At 45.7% G+C, this 16586-nt stretch overlaps 1 protein-coding gene across 1 annotated transcript in view; it reads left to right on the top strand.

The window, feature by feature from the left end:
- PDCD4 (programmed cell death 4) overlaps positions 1–16586 on the top strand; it is a 1035076-nt gene that overhangs the window by 438500 nt on the left and 579990 nt on the right. The window contains exon 5 of the mRNA XM_044064014.1: positions 8246–8467. Within this exon, the coding sequence (XP_043919949.1) occupies positions 8246–8467 (222 nt within the window). The remainder of the gene's footprint in view (positions 1–8245; positions 8468–16586) is intronic.

Raw genomic sequence — 16586 nt, 5'->3', positions numbered from 1 at the left:
GGAGCGGGGACCTCTGGCTCTGCCTGACAGGGGTGCGTTCGAGGTCATGCGGAGTGTGTTGGAACCTGGTTCAACTCCACAGTCGGCTCCGTCCGCCCCTCCCTCTTCGGTGCCTCAGGTCAAGTCGACTCACTCCCTCATCCCAGACCGCAGAGAGCCAGCTCCTCAGGAATCCCCTGTGGGGATCTCATCCTCTTCCGAGGCCTCTCCTGAATTGGCAGAAGAGCCCCCTCGGAAGAGAAAGTGTAAGAGGAAACACATAGACTCACCTGAGTCCGTCACCTCTGACACAGATTTAGAGGATTCCGAGGGTTCCCCCCGTTCCCCTTCTGAAGATGTCTCATTTGCAGACATTCTAGAAATCCTCAAGCAGAGGGGAAATTGGCCAGCCCTCAACCCTTTGGAGGATGAATCTGTGTACCTTGAGGCTTTTGGCTCTCGCCCTTCCACCTCCTGGGTGTTTCCCCCCTTTGACCCCCTCATGCAGGTGGTAGCAAAAAAGGCATGGATGGCTCCTGACTCAGTGGACCCCACTCCCAGGAGACCCTCAAAATTTATCACTGCACCAGCGGATAAACAATTTCTGACCAAGGGAGTTTCTGTGGATGCTATGGTGGTTGCTGCTGCCACTAAGAAGGAACTAGCTGATCCTTCAGTGCCTGTCCATCCACCTAACAAGGAATCTAGGTCTATGGACAGGTACGGGAAGCGGATGTTCTCATCAGCGACCTTTGCAATGCGTTCGCTGAACTACCTATGCCATTTTACTCGTCTTCAAAGAGACTTGATCAAAGAAGCGAGTGACATGTTGAAGGATCCTACAGCTGCGGGTTTTCAGGACAAGATGAACACTCAGCTGGCTACCCTGAACTCCATAGCTAACTCCTCCATGCGCCTCCTTTCGTATGCGGCTGATGGAGCGAGCAGGGCTGCAGGGACAGGTGTAGCCTTACGCAGGCATGCCTGGATGCGGCTATGCAACTGCGGACCCCTTTAAAACGTCTTTCACTAATTCCCGCTTGATGGATCATCTCTTTTTGGTCCTCAAGTGAAAGAAACCTTGACTAGGTGCGAGACGGATGGCAAGACTCTTTCTGCCGCCGGAGTCCGTTTTCTACTCCTTCTAGGCCTTACCCCAAAGGCCAGAAAAGTGGGAAAATGTGGTTCCACAAGCAATCACAAGGGACTTCGCCTGACGCACAGAGTCAGTTCCCGCCAGAGGCAGAGGGGGAACAACAATGGTAGACGCCGCCCTAGAGGCAGGGGGTCCGAGAACCAGGGCAATCGAGAAACTTTCTCCGATAAGCCCTTTCAGCATCCCTGAGGTGTTGCCCGACTGTCCCCCTTCGGAGGGAGTCGGGGGAAGATTGTCACTGTACCCGGAAGCCTGGCTATCCCTAACTCGAGACAAGTGGGTACAGTCCATCATTTCCGAAGGCTATTCCATTCCCTTCGTTTGCATTCCAAACCGATCGAAAAAATCCCTTCCAGATGTTCCACCCGCTCAAAGGGATCTTGCAGCTCTGGAAATTTCAAAACTGCTTGCAAAAAGAGCAATTCAGCCAGTTCCAGCAGACCAGCAAGGATCCGGAATCTACTCCAGGTTCTTTTTAGTTCCAAAAAAAACAGGGGACTGGAGACCAATTTTGGATCTCAGTATCTTGAACAAGTCAGTCAAGAAAACACGATTTCGGATGGTCACGCTACAGTCCATCCTTCCCTATTGGGAAGAAAAACTGGATGTGCTCTATAGACCTTCAGGATGCGTACTATCATATAAAATGAACAGACGCTCCAGAAGATTTCTCCGCTTCAGGCTGGGAACCAGTCATTTTCAATTCAGAGCCCTGCCCTTTGGACTCACCACTGCCCCCGGTGTTTACCAAATGCAGGGCAGTGGTACCCCCCCACCTGAGACGCCAGGGATTCCAGGTGTTTCCATATTTGGACGACTGGCTCCTCACAGCTCCCACCAAGCATCTTCTTCTAAGGGCCAGGGACTACACCTTCGCATTTGTCAAAACTTAGGCATTTCAATAAATTGCGAAAAGTCTGTTTTGTCGCCTTGTCGTGTTATTACCTTCATAGACGCAATTCTGGACACAGTCAACATGTCTGCGAGGTTAACAGATCAAAGAATAACAGACATACACAAACTGGTCTCGCTCCTCTTCAGCAGCAACAGAGTCAAAGCCAGGTTAGTTCTGAAAGTATTGGGGATTATGGCGGCTGCCATACCTCTGCTTCCATTAGCCAGATTCCACATGAGAATCCTTCAATGGATGCTCTTCACACAATGGTCATACCAGCAACTTCCGATGTCCCACACCATTATGATTATGCAAACATGCAGGAATCATCTTCTGTGGTGGATGTCTTCCCCTCAGCTCTTCTTGGGAAGACCCTTTGTTCCTCCCCCTCCGGTTGCTACCCTGACAACGGACGCCTCCCTGATCGGGTTGGGGGGGCATTATCAGGGCAGAACTGTCCAGGGCACATGGCAACCAGACGAATGCCACTTGCACATAAATGTTCTAGAGATGAGAGCAGTGCTTTTAGCATTGCAAGCCCTTCAAGACTCTCTTCCCTTGGGAACGATAGCAATCCAGACGGACAATATGTCTGTAGTGTGGTATATCAACAAACAAGGCGGAACCAGGTCCTACCCCCTGTGTCGAGAAGCACTCAGACTGTGGCAATGGGCGATTTCTTCTCAGCGGTTTCTGATAGCAACGCACATCCCCGGGAAGTCCAATCAAATCGTGGACAAGTTGAGCAGAGCTATCCTCATGCCTCACGAGTGGTCTCTGAAAGACTCTGTTGTGAGAGAAATTTTTCTCAAGTGGGGTCAGCCTTGCTGCGACCTTTTTGCTACTCCCCAAAACAGCAAGTGCAGAGATTATTTCACACTATTCCCGTTACCAGACCAGCCCAGCAGAGATGCTCTAGTCCAAGTTTGGCCCGGGGACTTCTGTATGCATTTCCTCCCTTCCCACTAATCTCTCAAGTGATGCAGAAAGCTATCGCTCAGAAGGCCTCATTGATCCTCATTGCTCCTTACTGGCCTCGACAGGTTTGGTTCCCCTTTCTACATCAATTTCTGTTGGAGCAACCTTGGCATCTGGACCTAGTTCCAGATCTTTTGATCCATCAGTCGGGTCAGTTACATCGCTCACTCCCCTCTCTGAACCTCACTGCTTGGTTCCTCCAGTTCCAACCTTAGCCAGGCTTCCTCAAATATCTCACTCTGTTCGAGATATTTTGATAGCTTCCCACAAATCTTCCACTCGAAAGATTTATCTGAGTAAGTGGAAACGTTTTGCCTATTGGGCTCAAGGAAGGGACTTAGATCCTTTCACTGCTCCCATCCATATGGTTCTTGATTTTCTAGCTGAACTCTTTCATGCAGGTTCATCTCCTTCTACTCTCAAAGTTCAATTGGCAGCTATATCTAACTTTCATGTGGGCATTTCAGTCTGCCATAATGTCCCACAAGCTTTGCAAAGCCTTTTTGAAGGGAGTTTTTCTGCTCAGACCTCCTATAAGAAATCCTCCTCCTCCTTGGGACTTAAATTTAGTTCTTAGTTCTTTGATTCTTCCCCCTTTCGAACCTGCAGCCTCCTGTTCTTTAAAATTGCTATCATGGAAGTCTCTCTTTCTGGTAGCTATTACTTCAGCTAGAAGAGTTTCAGAACTTCATGCACTCAGCTGTCGACCTCCTTATCTATTGTTCCACAAGGACAGGGTATCCTTACGAACTAATCCGTCCTTTTTGCCTAAGATAGCTTCGGCGTCTAACCTAAATCAAAGCATTGACCTCCCTGTGTTTTTTCCAGAATATTCTAACAGGTCTGAACAAAAATTGCATTGGCTAGATGTTCATCGTCAATTAAGGTACTATTTGGATAGAACCAAACAGTTCAGAAAATCGGACCAGTTGTTTGTCTCTTATGCAGAAGGCAGAAAGGGACTTTCAGTTTCAAAGGTATCATTATCTAGATGGCTAACATCTCTGATTTCCCTTATTTATGAAATTAGACACCAAAAGCTGCCTAACAAACCTAAAGCCCATTCCACCAGAGCTTTGGCTACGTCTATAGCCTTCCAAGACAGACTGCCTATTGACACCATTTGTGCAGCGGCTACTTGGGCTACTCCTCACACTTTCATTTCTCATTATAAGTTGGATTTAGCTTCTAGGCATAGAGCTAACTTTGGTTCCACTGTTCTCAAGAGTCTGTTCCGTTAAGCCACCCGGGACAAGGTGCTAGGGACGCGGTCCCATCCAGCAAGAATGAAGGCGAGATAGACAACTTAACATATAGAAGTTATGTTCTTACCATAACGTTCCATGTTAGTTGTCTTCTTCTCGCTTCTTCTTAGGCCCACCCTCCTTCCCCCTGGCCTGGACAGACCTAGAGGAGTTTGATTGTGACCTCTCTTTCTACCACCTCTTTACTTTAGGTATATGCTCTGCTGTGCATATTTTCCTAGATCAGGATGTAGGTCACCCTTCTCTTCACCCTTGTTTATAGAGGTGGACTTTGTTTCTAGTTATTCTGCTACTATTATAAGCTGGGCCTAGCTTACAAACGAGATCTGAGGTAACTCACGCCTAGCATTGTGGGATATAAGGGGAGCCTCGAGCCGGTGGAACCAACTCTCGAGCTTTTAGAGTGGCCGAGTTGGAGCCGAGGTCGGCTCCAAACCCATCCAGCAAGAAGAAGGCGAGAAGACAACGAACATGGAACGTTATGGTAAGAACATAACTTCTATTTATCATCCCTTTGCACAGAGGTGGTGCCAATATTGATTCTGGAAACTATTGCCCCATTAGCTTGACAAGTCTGATCTGTAATGCCATGGAGTGTATTATTATGGATCTCATAAACAAGGACACAGGCAATCTCCAGTCAATGACCGCACCAGTTCGGATTCGTCAAGGGCAGCTCTTACCTGTTGAACCTGGTTGACTTCTTTGAGACTTGTCATCAAGGCCCTGGATGAGGGAATGTCCATACATACAGCCTACCTTGACTTGGCCAAGGCCTTTGATACAATCCCCCACTCAGGCATCATTGAAAAGCTAACGCAACTTGGAGTAAATCCGTATTTCATCAGGTGGGTGCCCCAACTGGCTTGCTGATAGAGGCACCTAATTTGACCTTGTGGGTCCTATTGCCAACATCAGACCTACCTGCCACTAGTGGCGTTTCCCAGGGATCTGTCCTCGGACCCCTTCTGTTTGGCATCAACTTCTCAGAGGTCCAGGCAAAAGACAAAAGACCTATGGCTGGCCAAGCTTGTGAACAAGTGTACGTTGGCTGCTGTCACTGACTCCCCAAATGATTTTAGCAGACTACAAGAGGGTCTCACTGCAACAAATGACTGGTGCCAAAGTCGTGGGTTCAAGTTAAACGCAAAAAAAATCTTATCATACCATTCAGTAAAAACACGGCCCCGACTGATTACCACATCAATGGCAACCCCCTAAACACACAACCTGTGGTGTGAGACCTGGGTACTGAGGTTGACAACAATCTCACATTTGACCATCGTGTAGCAGCAGTGGTCAGAAATTTTTTTTACTTGGTTCATGTCATAAGTAAAGGGATTGCATCCAGAAAAAAGGTTATTGCCTCTCTGTACTCCTCCCTCATTAGGCCAATAATTGAGTATAATCCCCCCTTTGGTATGTACCTCTCCAGACATCTGCATGAACTGGAAAGGCCACAGAAATACCTCACAAAGAGAATCCATGGTCTCCATCACCTGTCCTGTGTGGACAGGCTCAAATCACTTATCACTCTACTCGGTATCGTACAGATTGCTCAGAGGTGATCTCTGTCTCACCTACAAGGCGATTTTGGACCCCGTCCTACTAGAGATGCTCCGCTCCATATCCATAAGTCTAACTCCTCACGCATTACCTGCTAGAAAGGGCTAAATCTAATTATGCAACATCAACAAAATATGCTGGGGAGACAGGTTAGTCTCCCAGAGGCTGGCCCATCTCTGGAATAGACTTCCCATACATGTCAAACAGAGTACCTCGCTGGCCGTCTTCAAGCGCAACTTTGATGAATGGATGTGAAACCACAAATTTGTCCCAGGGGTTCCACCTGTGTCCTTCATTGACAGGCAACAGGTGCTGACTGAGGTTGCTTTTTTGGGGGATAAACTCTTGGCTAGCCTTGTAAGGGCCCCAGGGCCATTAGCCTAGTAACGTCCTATGAGCCTATGAAGGGCCTGTGGTTCCTAGAGTCATTGTTGGGGCCACCCTTGTGGAGTGGCATCACTCCTGCTTTGCCCGAAACCTTAAGGAAAAAGCCAGTAGTTAAACTCTGCTTGAGTAGTTTGAGCAGCTGTACCAGGGCTTGATAAGTACTGTTCATTAAACAGCCAGATGTATAGTCAGGCCCATGAAGCAAGTATTTGTAGTCTTGTTGTGAACACCTTCAGTACATAAGAGTGAATTTGGTGCATCCTGTTTTTTTTTTTTTTTTTTTTTTCCATTTCTTGTTTGCTTTGAACGTTTAGAAAATATGTGATCATGTTTTAACTCTATCCTTAAGTCAGAATTAACTTCTATGTTTCAGGAAGTAAGGACAAGTAAATGCATATATCATATAATTTGAAATGTAATTTCTAAATTACATAGGTTCATAGGTAGGTACTAGGCTATTGGCCCTAGGGCCTATGCAAGTCTAGCCAAAAGGTACCCTGGCTTTCGCCACCCAAGAAATATTTCCTGTGCTACTGTCAAGCAGAGCCACAGAAGTGATCCCCAGGGTTAATTTCCTATCTCCCATCCAGTCATCTAGATTTTTCTTGGAGTGCTAATGAGGAGCTTTGTTTGATATAGGTAGGTAGTTTGTTCCAGAGTATGGGAAGTCTCTGGGACAGGAATCTATCCCTCCAGCATGTTCTGTTTTTTGTGGTGACAAGGTTTAGGTCCCTAAAGCGTGTAGCTCAGAGGGATTGGGATTTCTTTGTGGAGCATGTCCAAAACCTCTGAGTTTGACATAGCTTTGTGTGTTAGGCAGAGATCGCCTCAAGAGTAGGCGATATGAAACGAGTAAAGCTGGAGTTTTTTGAGACAGTCTGTGTAGGGCATCTGTTTGAGGCTGGTAATCCTCTTTATTTAATTTCACATAATGTGAAAGTTTGCAAAACTGACCTCTGGAAAACTTTATGGTGGCTGATACTTTGCATATCTTTCACTAAGAAATGTATGGCATTGTGCTGATCATAGAGTAATGGAAGCATTTGAAGAGTTAATGTTTTCCTTACTAAATGTTACTTTATTGCAGGATCTTTTAACAATCTAAAGTTTCTGCCTTTAAGATCCCAAAGAAACTCTTACATGGTTTTAAGTTATGGAATATGATTTGTTAATTTTCTGTTTGGTTTGATTTTAGAAACTAAGATAAGTATTTTTGATATTCCCCTTTCTTCAGCATTACTTTTTAAATCCGTCTTTATCCTGTATGCTTAACTTACTGTTGTCACATAACTGGAAAACTTTCCTTATGCCTTATCTTGGGAGACTGGCAAAGTTAAGGTGCTGGATAAGTCAGATCCTTTTTCGAGCACAGCCCGAAAAAACGTGTCTCTACTCTTATCAAGATTGTTAAGTTTGCAGCCTACTCTGAATTTGTGATGTTTTTGGTTGACCATTTCTGGTTGCCAAGATAATCTTGTTCTACCTATATTAGTCTTAAATGGTCTTTCTGAGCTAAAAATGAGCACTGTGTAAATTGTTTAAAAGAATTAAAATCAGTCTAAAGTGGCTTCAAATAAAAGTCCATTTGTGCATCCACTAGAAAAATACCATCATTGTATTCTTTCATTGCTGTGATTTTTCACGTTCCCAGTGCTAGGAACTGGATGTGATTAGGCTGCACAGAGCACACACAAGCATATTTATTTCCTTTTAAAAAAATAAACCGTGCTCAATTTATGTCTTCTTAAAGCTCTTCATGGCAGCAGGTAAGCATTCATATTTCTGATGAGGGATTCTGTCATAGAATTCATCTAGATTGTATTGATATCTTTTCAGACAAACTTGGTGAAAACAGTAATTTGGGCTTCCCAGGAGAATGGGATGGTAATGGCTAAAAGCTTCAGCACACCCCTTAGAATATCCTTTACCTTGTGGGTATGCTGTCCTTGTATTTAACATGTTTAGAATTGTGTTACGTTTTTAAGGGTTTAAATAAAATTTAGACTTTCTTTTAAACAGGCTTTACTTAAAGGACTAAACCTTGGCCACAAAAGGCACGAGTTCCCTAGTCTTGCCGTTTCCTTGTCTCTGGAAGGCAAAGCAAGCCATCGGGAACTGACTTCTAGACTGTTATCTGATATTATTGGGAAGGTTATGAACACAGAGGATTTAGCAAGAGCATTTGATAAAATATTAAAGGACTTACCTGACCTCATACTGGATACTCCTGAAGCACCTCAGGTAAGTTTGCACATTTCCTGTTTCAAATACTGTGTGTTATTTTGTTTATATTTTCTAGATGAGATTTAATCTAGTGCTGAAAGGACAACTAGAAAATCAAAACTACTAAATTGTAAAAGGGTTAGTGCTGCTACAGCATGAATGATCCCATAAAGAAGAACTCTGGCAGGCCATTCTTCATGTCTCGTTTTGGAAAGATACTCTGACTAGCCTTCTTACGAGCAGGTTGGTGACATCAAGAAGAGGAAGCAAGACCTTCCTGTAGTAAGGGCCTCTTTGACCCTCTTCTTAGCCACCCTGTGCTATTCAAGACCAGACCAACCCTCTTCGAGAAAGAAGAGTGAAGGGAATTTCAGCTGTTCTAGTCAACTTTCCTGGGAAGGGAGGTGCAGGCTTGTATGATCGTGTTTCACTGTTGCAGTCATTACATTTGGGTAATCTGCTGGCAGGTTGCCTTCAGTCGGCATGAGTAACAAAGTCTTGGGTCCTGCGTCGGTTGCAGTCTCCTCTTCCATGACGTCAGGTCGTCAGGGGTATAAAACATGCAGCCGACGCCATTTTAATCAGTCTTTCTTGCTGCGGGGTGCCCGACGCAGAAGCAGATGTCCTTCAAGAATGCAACTGCAGTCCTGACATATGGGTTGTCCTGCCTCAGGCAGCCCTTCGGTCGGCCGGATTCCAAAGTCTGGGTCCGGCGTCGGCTGGTGTCGCCTCCTCCCCGACGTAAGAGCGGCTGGGGTATAAAGGCATCCGCCGACGTCATCTTCTTCAGTCTTTCTTGCCGCGCGGTGCCCGAAGCAGAAGCAGTTCGCAAGTGCCGGTCGGTCAGCTCCTGTGTATTCAGTTAACCAAAGTCATCTAAAGCTAAGTACCCCGTTGGGGAACATTTTTTTTTGCCTCAGCCGATGTCGGGAAAAATTGAAAAAGTTAATTGTTTGCCTTGTGGTAAACAAATACCTCCATAAGGACTTCCATTCTTACTGCCTTCCTTGCCTGGGCCCAGACCACGATGTCTCTGCCTGTGCTGCCTGTGCTTGCTTTAATAAGCGCACACTCAGGTGCTGGGCAGAATTTGCCGAAAACTTTTTTTGGCGAATCTTTCGCTTATATCATGCCATCGGAACAACCGACAACACAAACTACCAAAAAACGCAAGGACCTGGACCGACATCCTCGGCCCGCATCGTCCACCGATACCACGCCTAAGCCCTCCGCGAGTGCATCGGTCCCTTCGGAAGCGGTAATTCAACTGCTCCAGGCCGACGACAACGCTTTACTGTGTTCTTCGGTCCCGGAGGTTTCACCGGTGCCGGTTGTTGATTTTCCTCCAGAAACCGAAGCTCTAGATCTACCCGACACCATTCCTGTGGACAAAGTTACCCCTGCACATGGGGCAGCTAGGCCTCCTGTATCCATGTTCATCAAGGCCTTTGCACGTGCTAAGGCTGCCAGCCAAGCCAAGGCCCATCCTAAACCTACTTCTCAGGGCACTTCTTCTGATAGACAGATCATGACTCTAGCTGCAGATCTAATTTCTCTTATCAGGGGTTCTCAGCTGCACCCAGACATAGGTTCTCAGCCGCCTGCAGAAAAAAGGCCTAGACCTGAACAGGCAGACCCTCTCTTCAGATGAAGCCTCTGGGGATTCAGAGCACTCAGATACCCAAGAAGAATCCTTCCAGGCCTATGAGGACTCTGATGCTGAGGAATCAATTCCCTCTGCCTCTCCTCCAGAGGATATTTCTTTCGGTGAAGTTCTCCACTCCATGAGAGAACATTTTCAGTGGCAGGGTCAGGAATTTTCTGATTCCAGGAAAAGGCTACGTACCTTCCTTAAGTTACCCCAGCACAGACCTTTGGCTATCCCTCCAGTTTTGGATGTCCTGGATGATGTATTCTCAGACTCCAGTGCTTCCCCTGATTCTCTCCCTCCTGCTCCTGTCAAGCCAGACAGATATTACAGGGTCCCTGAAACTCATAAGCATCTCTTTAAGGCCCACTTTGTGGATCTAGAAACTATTTCACAGGGCCCCAAAGGAGTGGCTACTTCCTCGGCCAAAAACCCTCTGCCAGCTGACAGGGAAGCTAGATCCCTAGAGAGATGGGGTAAAAAAGTTTATACCTCTTCCACCCTTGCCATGAGGTCACTTAACTGCCTTTTTCATATGTTTCAGTACCAGGATTACTTAATGGATGATTTACAGAAAAAGTTAGCCTCTCCTGAGCCTATAGATAGAAAGGCATTGCAGGATTTGGTTCATAATACCCAGCAGGTTAGCAATCATTTTCTTCAGTGTGGTTATGATGCATTGGAAGCTTCATGTAGGGCAGCTATGACAGGGGCCGTTATACGTAGACATGCTTGGTGGAAAGAACAGCCTCTGCCAGACCATGTTAAAGTAAAGCTCCTGGATGCACCTCTGGAAAAACAGAAGCTTTCTTGTGCTAATGCACTGGATGTGTTGAAGTCTATTGAGGAAAAGGCAAAATCAGTACAGACAGTCAAGGATTTCCTCCAGGTTCAGCCACCCTGATTCAGCAGGAATTGGCCTTCAAAGAATTGGTCCTTTCCAGACTCTGACAAGTTTCAAAGGGGGAAAAACAGGCGTGCTCGAGGTAGAGGACAATATCGAGGCTCCTACAAGGGCCGCCAATGGCAACCACCAAATAAGAGAAGTGGCGCAGGTAGTTCACCTGCACCACAGGGACAATCACAATGACTTAACTTTCACTCCGCCTACCACGGCTCAAAGAGAAGCACCCCTAGGCGGAAAATTGTCCTTATTCTCAAAGAACTGGCACATTTTAACCAAGGACAAATGGATTCTGGACATAATAGACAAAGGCTACAGGTTCCACTTCCATACCTTACCAACGAGACAAGGCATGCCAAACCTGCCACAAAATCAAAGGGCAGAGACACTCCTAGAAGTTTCAAAGCTGTTACAAATAAAAGCAATAGAAAAGGTTTCTCCTCAGGAACAAGGCCAGGGATTCTATTCAAGACTGTTCCTTGTTCCAAGAAAAGAAAAACAATGGAGGCCTATACTAGACTTGTCAGTTCTAAACACTTTTCTCATTGTGCCAAAATTCAAAATGCTGACGTTACAGCAGCTCCTTCCCATGCTGGGCAAGGGGTCTTGGCTGGTTACTCTGGACCTCAAGGAGGCATACCTGCATGTCCGAATCAGACACAGTTGCAGAAGATACCTCAGATTTCTTGCAGGAACAGAGTATTATCAATTCTCAGCATTGCCGTTTGGCTTATCTACTGCGCCCAGAGTATTCACGAAATGCCTGGCATCAGTAGTGGCACATTGCAGGCTCCAGGGGATTCAAATATACCCTTACCTGGACGACTGCCTCATACAAGCAGACAGCAAACAAACATTGACAAAAAACTTGGATTATGTCATTCAGTTGCTACAGGCTTTGGGATACACAGTCAACATTCAAAAATAAAGACTACTGCCATCCCAAAAGGTTATTTTTCTAGGAGCAAAACTGGACACACAATCACAAATGGCTTACCTCACAGAGGAGAAACAAGAGCATTTACCAGATTACTTCAAAAGCCTAGCAAAGCTTACCCAGCTGACCGCAAGGAAGACCCTGCAGGCCCTGGGGTTCATGGCATCTTGCATTCTTCTGATCCCTCTGGCAAGACTACACATGAGAAAGCTGCAATGGTACCTAAAAAGCTTGTGGTCTCAACACAGCCACAACCTAGAAGACGTAATACCACTTATTCCATGCCTGCAAAGGGAATTTTTGTGGTGGGCTCAAGCAAGTCATTTAAACGAAGGCATGCCTTTCAACAAAGCTCAAACAAGTCAAACCATTACAACAGACACCTCAGACCATGGATGGGGGGCACACATGGAGGACAGATGCATTCAAGGACAATGGACTCCCATGGAAATGCATCTGCACCTAAATCAAAAAGAGATGTTGGCAGTGATACATGCAATAGAAGCCTTTGGAGAATCTCTTCAGCAAGGTCATCTGCTAATAAGGACAGACAACACCACTGTCATGTGGTATATAAACAAACAAGGGGGCACTCACTCGTATCCCCTCTGCAGATTAACAATGACTCTTTGGGAAAAATCCCTGAAACTGAACATCCACTTGCAATCCCAGTTTGTTCCGGGCAAGGACAGTGTTCTGGCGGACAGGTTGAGCAGAAATTTCTTGGATCCACACGAATGGATGCTACATCCACACATTTTCTCACAAATAACTGCATGGGGAAGACCGGACATAGATCTCTTTGCTTCTCATCTCAATCATCACCTGGAAAGGTTCTGCACAAGGACACACCATCCTCTAGCCTGGAGAACGGATGCTCTTTCCTTCATTTGGAATGCCCTAACAATTTATGCATTTCCTCCTCTACCTTTACTGACCAAGGTGTTACTGAAGATCAAAGCAGAACAACCAAAAGGAATCCTGATAGCTCCAGACTGGCCAAGGCAGCACTGGTATCCTTTGCTACTGAGCGTAACTCGCACCAAACCGTGGCCCTTGCCTCAATGGCCTCTGCTCCTAACTCAGCACAATTACAGGACTGTTTATCAAAACCTGCAAACATTGCAGCTGACAGCTTGGAGGATTCCATGACCTTGACCCATGAATCCCTCTCCGAAAAAGTTCAGGAAATCTTGCTGGAAGCACGAAGACCTTCCACCAGAAAAACCTATTCGGCCAAGTGGAAGAGATTCATCATCTGGAATGCCAACAAGGGCCAGGATGCATCAGTGATGAGCATACCTCAGATATTAGAATACTTGGCAGAAATGTTTCATAGTGGCCTCTCATATTCTTCCATTAAAATCCACGCTTCAGCAATCTCAGCAAATTACAACTGTGACCCACCTGTGTTTTCGCATCCTTTGCTAAGACAGTTTCTAAGAGGGATAAAGAATATCAAACCTCCCAGAAAACCATCAGTTCCTGCATGGGGACCTCAATTACGTCTTGGAAAAGTTAACTCTTCCTCCTTTTAAACCAGCAGCATCTTCAGAAATGCAATTTCTCTCCTGGAAAACTGTCTTCCTATTGGCAGTTACCTCAGCAAGAAGAGTTTCGGAGATACAGGCCCTCATGGCAGTACCTCCCTTTCTCATTTTTCATCAGGACAGAGTTTCTCTAAGGACCCAACCCTTCATTCATGCCAAAGGTGATATCCAGGGTGTCTCTAAATCAAGCAATCCACCTGCCTACTTTCTTTCCCAATCCTCAAAATAAAGGGGAAAAGTTGCTGCGTACTTTGGACATACACAGGCAATTACGCTACTACTTGGACAGAACAAAGACCACCAGGAAGTCTGACCAACTATTTGTAGCCTATGCTGCTGGAGTGCAAGGAAAAGCAGTCTCCAAACAAACAATTTCAAAATGGATTGGACACTGCATCAGATTCTGTTACTCTTTCCATGGAAAAAGGTGTGCCAGCCAATATTAGACCACATTCCACTAGAGCTATAGCCACATCCACAGCCTTTCTAAGAGGAGTGGCTACAAAGGACATCCTAGAGGCTGCTACATGGAGCTCCGTGCATACTTTTACCAAACACTACAGCCTGCCATTATACTCCAGATCCCGAGAAGGCTTTGCTTCGGCAGTCCTGCAGGGCCTTCTAGCAACACCATCCCTTGCTTTGATCCTACCACCCCCAGCTTGGCTATAGTATTCAACCCATATGTCAGGACTGCAGTTGCATTCTTGAAGGACATAGTACAGTTTTGTACCTACCATAAATGTAGATGTCCGATAGATATGCAACTGCAGTCAGGTTTACCCTCCCTCCTACCCCTCTTTTTTCCCCTTAGGTCCATTCCCCCCTTTCCTATTAGCTGGGGATATCTGTTATGGTGTATCTGTTTATTATTGTTATGCATGTCTGGAATTTTGTGTTTATCCATTCACAAAATTTAGCCTTCCTTGGAGGGCACCTGGCATCTGGGGCAAGAAACACTGAAGAAGATGGCGTCGGCGGATGCCTTTATACCCCAGCTGCTCTGACATCGGAGAGGAGGCGACACCAGCTGGCGCTGGACCCAGACTTTGGAATCCGGCCAACCGAAGGGCTGCCTGAGGCAGGACAAACCCATATGTCAGGACTGCAGTTGCATATCTATCTGACATCTACATTTATGGTAGGTACAAATCTGTACTTTCACAAGTGCCAGTCGGCCGACTCCTGAAATTTTCATTTTCGAGTTTCAGAACCAAAGTCTTCAAACTAAAGCTAAGTACCCCGTTGAGGAAACTTTTTTTCTTGTTCCTTACCGATGTCAGTAAAAGTTAATACTTGTATTACTTGTGGGAAGCAAATACCATATAAGGATTTTCATTTGTACTGTATTCCTTGCCTAGGCCCTGATCACAAAGTGCCTTGCTGTCGGTTTTGTGCTAAATTTAACCAACGCACTATTAAGCGTCTGTATATTTTTGCTTCTAAATATTTTGATTCAAGATTTAACTACCCTGAAATGTCATCGGTTAGCAATCAGACTACCGGAGTTCACAAAAAAACGCAAGGAAAGAGACAGATCGTCTAGGTCCAAAACCGACGACGAAGCTTCTCCAAAGCCAGTCGGTGGTACTCAGTGAGGCGCTTTCTCAGCCCCTGATATCCGCTACTTTTGAGTCGCAGGCCTCTACTGAGACCCATTCGGCCATGAGATTCTCAAAGTATTGAACCCGCGGATGTCTCTCCCTTCTGAGGGTGTTTTCAGGCCTCAACATTTTTATATTAAACCGATGCCATCAACAAAAACAAGGTAAAAAAACTACCTCTATGTCTAAAAAACGAACACATGAGCCACGTGCTCAGGCCCGTATGCCTAAAAAAACAAATGATCAAAATGGCTGAGGATTTAACTACCTTGATCAGGGTTTCCCAACCCCCCCTTGCTAAAAGTCCTAGGCAAGGCGCACTGATTATGAATCTTCAGATCAGGTTTCCATTTCTTCTGATTCCTCTTCTGATCAAGAATTTTCTATTCCACCTTATGAGGATTCTGATGCAGAGGAATCCATCCCATCTGCATCTCCTTCTGAGGATTACTCTTTTGGAGAGACTTTGCATACTTTCAGGGAACACATTCACAGGGAGAATCAGGACTTCTCTGAATCAAAAAAGAGGCTTAGGGATTTTTTTTTTCTTCTTCCTCAGCATAGTCCTTTGGCAATACCTCCTGTATTAGACATTGTTGATGATGTGTTCTCGGAATCAAGCATGGCTCCCTGATTCCATACCTCCGGCTCCTAGTAAGCCAGACAGATATTACAGGGTTCCTGACTCCCACAAATTTCTTTTCAGAAATACTGCTGCTGATCCAGAGACTATTTCTCAGGGTCCCAATGGTGTTAAGGCTTCTACAGCCAAAAATCCTACCACTTCTGATAGAGATTCCAGGGCGCTGGATAGATGGGGTAAGAAGGTTTATATGTCTGCAACCTTGGCATTCAGGGCTTTAAACTGCCAGTTTCATATGCTTAAATACCAACAGCATGTTATCGGCTTACCGAAACAGAAAATGATGTTGATTTCTGATTGTGTGGAAAATAAAGAATTACAGGATTTATTGCATTCAGCAGAACAGGTTGGAAAGCATACTTTGCAATGTGGGTTTGATTCCTTGGAGGCCACTTGCAGGGCAGCCTTTACTGGATCTGTGATAAAAAGGCATGCCTGGCTCAAGGAGCAAAATGTGCCTGATCAGCATGATGGTCTGTTTGGTAATAAGGCAGAAGAGGTTTTAAAGGAAATGGAAGACAAAGCTAAATGTATGCAAACTGTAAAAGATTTCTTGCAAGTGCAGCCACCCAAGTTCAGTAGGCACTGGTCTACTAACAATTGGTCCTTTCCTGTGTCCAACAGAGCCTCTCAGGGCAAACCCAGGCACTCAAAAGTCTCCAGATATCAATCACAGGGATCTTACTGGTCAAAGCAATGGGGTGTCTCTACCTCCAAATCTGGAGGTAACAAAGCACAACCGTACAGTAAGCAATCTCAATGACTTTCCTCTACCATCTCCAAGCACTCATCTTTTGGCAGCCCCCTTGGGGGGGGGGACTAGCACTTCATGCTCAAAATTGGCAGTTAAT

The sequence above is a fragment of the Protopterus annectens genome, chromosome 2.part2, assembly GCF_019279795.1.
Source record: "Protopterus annectens isolate FY-2018-M chromosome 2.part2, PAN1.0, whole genome shotgun sequence".
NCBI lineage: Eukaryota > Metazoa > Chordata > Ceratodontiformes > Protopteridae > Protopterus > Protopterus annectens.
The sequence above is the reverse complement of the archived record's forward strand: the minus strand, read 5'-3'. Positions and strand labels throughout refer to the sequence as shown.